At 41.3% G+C, this 8,034-nt stretch overlaps 1 protein-coding gene across 5 annotated transcripts in view; it reads left to right on the top strand.

The window, feature by feature from the left end:
• Positions 1-61: 61 nt before the first annotated feature.
• Positions 62-8,034, top strand: part of GK (glycerol kinase) — a 35,047-nt gene continuing 27,074 nt past the window's right edge. For 3 of the 5 annotated variants that reach the window (XM_042035684.1, XM_042035699.1, XM_042035693.1), the window contains exons 1-2: positions 63-212; positions 7,795-7,868. In XM_042035684.1, coding sequence (XP_041891618.1) covers positions 135-212; positions 7,795-7,868 — 152 coding nt within the window. In that variant the 5' untranslated portion in view covers positions 63-134. Of the gene's footprint in view, positions 213-6,122; positions 6,168-7,794; positions 7,869-8,034 lie in introns of all 5 variants that reach the window. The other 2 variants (XM_042035707.1, XM_042035674.1) reach the window with 2 other exon arrangements.

The following is an 8,034-nucleotide window of genomic DNA, read 5'->3' as shown; positions in this document are numbered from 1 at the left end:
GACAATGCGCGAGCCAGCGCCCCCGCCCCGCCCCCGCCGGCTTCACCCCGGCCGCCACGCGCCGCCGGCCGCGAGCTGCCCGCGCGGTGCCGGCGCGGCCGTTACGGGGAGCGGAGCGGGCGCTGAGGGGTCCCATGGCCGCGTCCGAGCGCACGGCGCTGGGGCCGCTGGTGGGAGCCATCGATCAGGGCACCAGCTCCACCCGCTTCCTGGTGAGCACAGCGCGGCGATCGGGGCGGCACCGGGGGCAGGCGGCGCCCCCGCGGCCTGAGTGGAGCCGCGGCTTCCGCGCCTTTATTCCCCTACATCCCGGCGGGGGCCTCTGCCGTGCCCTTGGGGAAGGGCAGGGGAACGGGCCCGCAGGGCCGGGCTGCGCGGTCCCGGCTGCTGCCTCCTGTCTCCCGGAGAAGCGGCGCTGCTCGGGCCGGGGGTGCCGGATCCGCCGCTGTCCCTCCGCCGCGTTCCCGCCGCGGCGCGGGGAGCAGCGCCCGTCCCGCGGGGAGCGGTCTGGGGCACCGGCGGCTCTTGCTGCTGCTCCAGGGGACTGCGAGGTCCCGCTGTTTCGAGCAGGCTGCGTTTGCCATCTGCCGGGTTTTCAATCTGTCGGGTGTCTCGCCCCGAGTGGAATCAAGTGGACAAGGTCCTCGGGCACTGGGGAAATAGATCCGTGCGAGTTCGGTGACTGCGATTAGCTGGTGTTCAAACAATGCGATGACTCCGCTGTGTTCCCCGCTAAAACCTACCCGGGGCCTGCTGGAGTGACTGCTGCGGTTCCAGCCCTAATGCCAGTGCATCCTGTGCACTGTCGGTGTTCAGGCGGCTGAACCTGCACATCTTGTGAAGCACTGATTTGTTTAAACACTAGAGGAAGATATAAGGATGGGAGGGTTAATATATTAATCATCTATATATGACCCTTTAGTTGAAGGATCTAGTTATTTCTATATTATGCAATAGACTGTAACTAATGTTGTTATGTATGAAAATTACTATAGATACTTTTGCTTGCAAATGTCTACAAATATACTGTCCCCTAGTCAGTTAGGTCATGGTAGATTGACTTAATTAAATCTCAGTGACAATTTCCTCCATGGAAGGAGAGATCTAGATAAAAATGTTGTCAAATGAGCAAAGTGTTAATTGGGAAGGTGAATGTTTTGGTTTGTCCTTGCTTTTTTTTTAAATGCTTCCCTCACATGGAACATTCCTTCATGAAGCAGGAGACTAGAATATCTTCTTGACCTATGTTACCATTATTACTCAATATCATGACCTTCATGCGATTGTCAAATGACAAAACACAGATCTGGGGGTGGAGAGAAACTCCAAACTGACAAATGACACCAGTGGGCTGTCTTGGATGCCAGTCAGGAGTCCTTTTTGGGAACAAACTTGAAGAAGATCCCTGTAACACCTGAAGATAAATTCTATCTGCTTTCACGTATAAGCCAAGTTAACTTTTTTCTTATCCTAAAAGGATAACAGTAGTAGAAGTAAAACTTAAGCTCTTTATACAAATATTTTTACAAGTTCCTCTTAGAAGGAATTTCTTACACTAGACACATCCATCAATGGCATTTATGCAGTCAGGGAGATTTTGCCTGTCTACATGAGGATTCAGATGATTCCTAATTTTTCCAAGAAGTGTATTGGGTCTGTCACTCTTCAAGTCTCTTCTTGTATTCATCTCAGTTTCTCTCAATTCATGTCAAAATACGGCATTGTCTTAAACTTGGCAGTGTGATCATGTCATTATGATAATACAGTTACACGGGTTTGAGGAAATAAGATACATGATCATTGAATTAAATCAGAACATGGGGGAGAGGGGAAGAAGAGGGCAAAATGTGCAGAGATCTGCTACAGCTCACATCAGTCATTCAGATAACAACACATGTATCTGGAGAATTCTGTGCTGGAAGGGGATCGCTGCAGTTAGAAGAGATTTTGCCTTGAAATATTTTAAGCCAGAATGTAATGTATTGCTGTTTGTGCCCAGATTGTTTCCTTGGCTTTCTTATTACCTCTTGGTCTTTTGATTTTAGTTGTTTTGGTTACACTTCTCACTGATCTCTCTACTTTTTGTTAATTTAAAGGAAGTGTTTCCAAAAGTTTTTGTCTTTACCAAGTCACAAGTCAAAATCAACTTGCTGCTTACTTTGCACTTGTGTATTCAGTAGTTCAGTGCAACTGTTACCTAATTTTTTAAGCGGAAGACATATGATTTTTGACTGGGTTAAAGAGTTCTGGGTGAAAAACTGTCTGGTCCAATGGAGCCAAAGAGTAGTGTCAGCAGTTCAGAGTGTAAATTTACTATTACAGGTGGCAGATTTACCAATGGTGTTCCTTAGCAGTCAGTAGCAAGGGCTGATACCCCATAGTACTTTCATCTACAGCCATGGGGATGGGTTGGAATGTTCTCTCAGATGGGAGTGACCAGTTGACTGAAATTCCAGTTGGAGAAGGGGGCTTCCAGAATATTATTAAAGTTAAACAAAGTTTAGCACTTGGGACAGAATGCTAAGAAGCTGCTTAGTGAAAAAAGACACGCTCCTGCTGGACAGCAAGTCAGATATATGTGAGCAAGACATCCTTGTGGTGGTGCACATAAGAAAAGTTCAAAAAGTAATTCTTACCATCTGTGTAGCACTTAGGAGGTGGCATCTGGAACAGTGTCTGCTGTTGGACCCTGCAGAAGATGAGAGAGTTTGAAGAACTGGATTTCACCCAGGCAAGGGGTCCCTGAAAGATCCCTGCACTGCAGCACAAAGCTGTGGAAGGAGGGTTTAGGAGATCGGGGGTTCTTTCTTCCCAAGAAAGGCTAAGGGGTGTCCTCAGCTATCTAACCACAGTTTGTGGAGAACACAGAACCAGCCTTTTCTCAGATGGGGACAGAAAAAGACAGCGGGCAGTGAACACAAGTTGCAGCAAGTGAAATTTCAAATAGATGTAACAAAACAATGTTTCACTATGAGGACATTGGATCAGGGGCCGAGAAAATGTGTGGAACTTCCGAACTTCCATCCTTGCAGATGCTTAGTTCCTGACTAGAAAAGACCCTGAACAGCTTGGTCTTAAATTTAGGCTTACCTGAGCAGCGATTTAGGCTAGGCGAACTCCTGAGATTCAGAGAAATTATCCTGTGCGCAGACACAAGTTTTGAGTCTCCTGCTTCCTCTCTGTGAACACAGAGGCTAAAGAAGCACCAGAACTCAGGTGCATTTCTGTTACTGTCACTCCTTATTTAGCCTTGCCTCTCACACAGCACACATACAGTGGTAGTTTATGCTGTAGCTTTACCCTCCACAAACCCTATTTTGGATCTTTACTTTTATTAGCTACTTTTGTAAAATAAGCTGTAATTATTTTTGAGATTGCAACTTTTCTGTTAAGTTGGGTTGAACCAGGAACCAGATTCAGAGTTACCAGGGAGAGCACAGTGCTTCGAGTACCAGTGCAATTGTTTAAGGCTCATTTTCTTATAGCAGGAAAATAAATTGGGTAGGCTAAACAAGTGTACCCAGATGACTGAATTCTGGCCAAGATGTTTCATTGAATATTATCACCTAATACTTTCATCTCTCATGTTCCATTTCATATTATTCAAGAATCATAAAAAAATACCCTATAGCTTCTTTTGTGAAAAGTCTTAGGATCAGAAGCTAATGGCCAAGTGAACCATTGTTTGATTTCTTGAAAGATATTTTCTGGATAGTCTTTCTGTCATTTTATCCAGGAATAGCAAGAATTGAAATACACAGTGAAGTACCTATACAGTACTTTACGTTCTAGTTTTGTCAGTCAGCCACAAAACATTTTTTTCCACCTCTGTGAAATATTTCTTTCTTCCTTTACTTTTCTCTAGAAGAAACATTCAAATAAAGCTATATCACACTGCAAGCATTCTTTTCAATAAACAAAAACTGATTTTTAGGTAAGGAAGACATTCATACCCACTGAGCTTTCTCTTCAGAGGGGAAACCATTTTACCCCTCTACTGAAGTAACATGACCTTTTGGGAAAGAAAAAAACTTGATTGTATAACTAGCAAGAAGGGTTAAAAATATTGTAAATACAGTTTTTCCCCTCACTCTTGTCACTTAAAATACAGTGTAGTTTTACTGTAAAGCCCATAATTGTAAGCACCTTCTAGATGATGGAGGGAGATCTGTTCATCATGAGCCTTCCAAGAAAGATAATTTCTAGGAAACTTGTTAAACTGTACTTATTCATAAATTCTGACTGCCTGCTACTCGTAGTTAAGTACTAAAGAGGGAATTATTGTTTTTCTTTTTTTTTGTTATCCTTTTTCCAGCTGGGTTGATTTCAATGAAATTTCAGAACTCCAGCTCTGAGCTTGTTTGGCTGCAGAGCCGTGGCTGTTCCAGCTTGACAGAAACTCATGAAGATACACCATAGAATAACAGAAATAGCTTTTCTGCAGAGTTACATGACAAACCTTGAGACATATGAAGAGTTACTTCTAAAATCTGTTTTCATTATTGTCTTTTCAGCTGTGCAGCTTCTTGCATCGCTTCCATGAACCTCATATTAATGGCCATTCCTTGAAAATTGCTACAACTGATTGATATGAATTCTTTTCCATTAAGATAACAAAACATGAATGTAATACACAATAATATGTAACAATATGTAACTACACCCCTTCATGTGGTGTGATGTATTCTATTAAAGACCCTATTAAAAGCTTGAATTAAGTGATCAGCCCTTGTGCCTCTCTGCTTGTTCACATGTAGCACACCTATGTAGGTCTTCCTTCTCTACAGTCCTGAGACTCAAGGCTCAAGCTCTAATTCTTTGTTGGGAGTAGAGGAAGGATGTTATTTATTCCTTTTCTTTAATCTCTCACTAGAGAATTCAGTACGTATCTGGTGGCTTTCACTTTCATCTCTGTTCAAGACAACTGTACATGTCCAAATAGCCTAGACAATTCTTCATGACTACTGCTGATAAAATTAGGGCAAAACTGACTTTGGCTTTTCCCCTGCCACACACAACAACTGAGAGATCAGTAGCATAAACTGGAATCAGTTCTTAATGGAGGATTGAAAGCCTCTAGTCCCAACAAATTACAAAAAATACACTTCAAACCTGTTTCAACAGGGATGTATTGACCTTATCTGAATTATTCAGACTTACTCTCACTTATTTTTCTATCTCTCCACTGTCAAACAGAGACTGTATAGGGAATTTTTTTTTACAACAGTAGTGGTTTTTTGGAAGGAGTGGGAAAGGAAGGCTTTGAGGTCCCATTTGTTCTATTTATTCCCTACATTATTTATCATTTTGTAGGTTTAAATTTAGTGACTCTTTCATATTTGGCATCTTTTCACATATCAGATTTCTGTTTATGAGTGTAGAATCACAGTCATAGAATAATTTGGGTCAGAAGGGACCTTAAAGATTCCCTAGTTTCACCCCCCACCATGGGCAGGGACAGCTTCTACTAGACCAGGGTGCACAGGGCCCCATCCAACCTGGCCTCAAACAGGGATTGCTCCCAGTGATAGTTTTTAATCCCTTGCCCTGAATAACAGGGACTGTCTACTGCTTTTGTTGAGAATGTCAGAAGCTTGCAGGTTTGTTTGTGATGCATTAGCGAAGTGTGTTTGCCTAATTCTACTCTATGGACACGAAAATATCTGTGCATTTATTGTGTTACTGCTTCTGTTTAAAATGTATTGCTGTCACAGTTTATTGCTGTGTCTGCAAGTCACACAATCCACCTTCACTTGATGACTTTGTCTAATTGAATCTGACTTCCTCCTTCCAGTAGGAATCCTTTGCATTGTCTTCTGTTTCAAGAAATACTGAATGATTAATGATGAATGATTACCACATGATAATTAACATTGTTAGTATGTCAGAAATATACATACATGTTAAATAAAAAATCTTCTGTCTTTCTGTCTTTATTCTAAAAACCTAGTAAATGTGAATATGCTTTTGGCAGAAAGGCAATTTCAGGTAAAAAAATCTTGCTGCATACATGCAAAACAGCCTCTCCTATTAACTGTGTTGTGTAGCATTTTAAGACCTATATCCCATTATGCAAGTTCCTTCCAAATGTGTAGTACTGACAGAGCTTTCTCTTTTATTAGGATAGATTCATGTCAAGCCTGAGCTGGTGGATGAAACACAGATAAGTAAATATAGTAAAAAGAATTCAGTGGTGCTCTTTCTATGCAACCTTTCCAACTGATAGCAGAAAAGAATGATCATGTACCTTTTTAAGGCTTCTTTTCTGGGCAGTGGAGCTTTCAGTGTTTTCCAGCGTTTGTGCTGTTTTCATCCTTGGAGGTTTTCAAGACCTGCCTAGAAAAGTTCTTGAGCAACATGATCTAATGTCATTGCTGGTCCTGCTTTGAGCAGGAGGTTGTACTAGAGATGTCTCAAGGTCCCTCTCAGCCTGAATTATTCTGCAATTCTAATATATAAGTAGAATGTTTCTAAACTTCAAAGTTTCACTCTAAAGATACACTTTAAGGTTCCAAAGAAACTGGAGAATCAGAACTTCATCTCCTTTTTGTCAGAATTGTTCTGATAGTTTCAGAGTAAAGTGTACTGTCTAAACGATACCAAGAGTTTGTGGATTAAAAGCTTTAAGAGAAATTCCTAAAATTTGTGGAACGAGAAGAGAGCATTAACAAGGAGGTATAGAAAATATTCAGTTGTATCCTATAGGGTGAATGGCTATAACTGAATTTTGTTTCTTTAGCATGAGAGTGGTTTCTAAATCTGGCTTACCTCTGCTTGCCATAAAAAGGTAGGATGGTGTGCCACTGACATGTTCTGCAGTTCACCTGAACCTGCTGTTAGATTTTACTTTCTAGGTCCCAGAATGTTCTTCCCACAAAAGATTCTGCGTGGTCCTGGGGAGAAAGCTGTTCCCACAGGAATGCCACCACCCCAGCCAGGCACTCTGGCTTACTCAGTGTGCACTTCAGTTGAATGTTTCACTGGGTGTCCCTGAGCTTGGCCTCAGCAGAGCTTCCTTTTGGGAACAGGCTGCTGGTGCTTAATGAGGGTTGTTGTGCATTCTCGATGAGCTTCTACTGCAAGGCAGAACCTCTTAACTTGTGATTCCTTAAGAATACCCATTGATAGAGTCCTCGTGATTCTCTACTCTGCTGGTTTTTATTGTAGTATATCCAAATTTAAGTTACTTTTCTACATGTTCTTCTCTTTTTAATGTGTTGTGTTGCTGCAGTGGCATTCTTTTCTTGTCAGATTGTTCATGAGCTCTGTACTTGTAGGTTTTTTTTAAACAAAATGGGTTTTGCCTAGGTACTTTCTTGTTCTTCAGTTTAGTCCCTTCTATAATTTGTCACAGATTTTCACTCTTCCTAAAAGTGAGCTAACCCAAGAAAACACACAGATAACTCCAGCAATAGAGTGGCACAACAGGAGCTAAAGAGGTGTTATTTTCAACAACAGTGGGTATTTTACTGAGAGCTATTCTAAAATGAATCAGGACTTTAACTTCTATAACCACCACAAGAAAAAATTTGGTTCTTTTCCAACCCACCAAGGAAAAAAAAAAAAAGCAGTTTAAATTGACAGATTGACAGCAAAGTTTACCAAAATAATCTTTGCCTACCTTAGTTTTAAAAATGCATATATCTGAATCCTGGTTATATAGATATTGGTGTTGATGATAGAAAATTACTGTCCATTGTCACAGCACTGCATTTGTTCAAAAGAATAAATGTTAATTATTGTTGTTTAAACTTCTGTGTTCATACAAAATTCCATTATGTAATTTATTTGCAGGTTTTTAATGCAAAAACAGCAGAGCTCTTGAGTCACCATCAAGTTGAAATAAAGCAAGAATTCCCTAGAGAAGGGTATGATTTTTTTTTTTTCATTTGTGTACATTTTGGTCAAGCTTATATATTTTTATCTGAGTCATCAAAACTGAAGCTGCTTAATAATTTTTAGTAGCACAGTATCTGCTATAAAAGACTGGGCAGAAAAAATGTCATAAAATAGCTCCCACTTGGCGTCCAGAAT

This window comes from Corvus kubaryi, unplaced genomic scaffold, assembly GCF_017639235.1.
Source record: "Corvus kubaryi isolate FWS band 111438036 unplaced genomic scaffold, C.kubaryi_AGA036_p1.0 133, whole genome shotgun sequence".
Classification (NCBI taxonomy): domain Eukaryota; kingdom Metazoa; phylum Chordata; class Aves; order Passeriformes; family Corvidae; genus Corvus; species Corvus kubaryi.
This window is presented reverse-complemented; position numbering and strand designations above follow the sequence as displayed.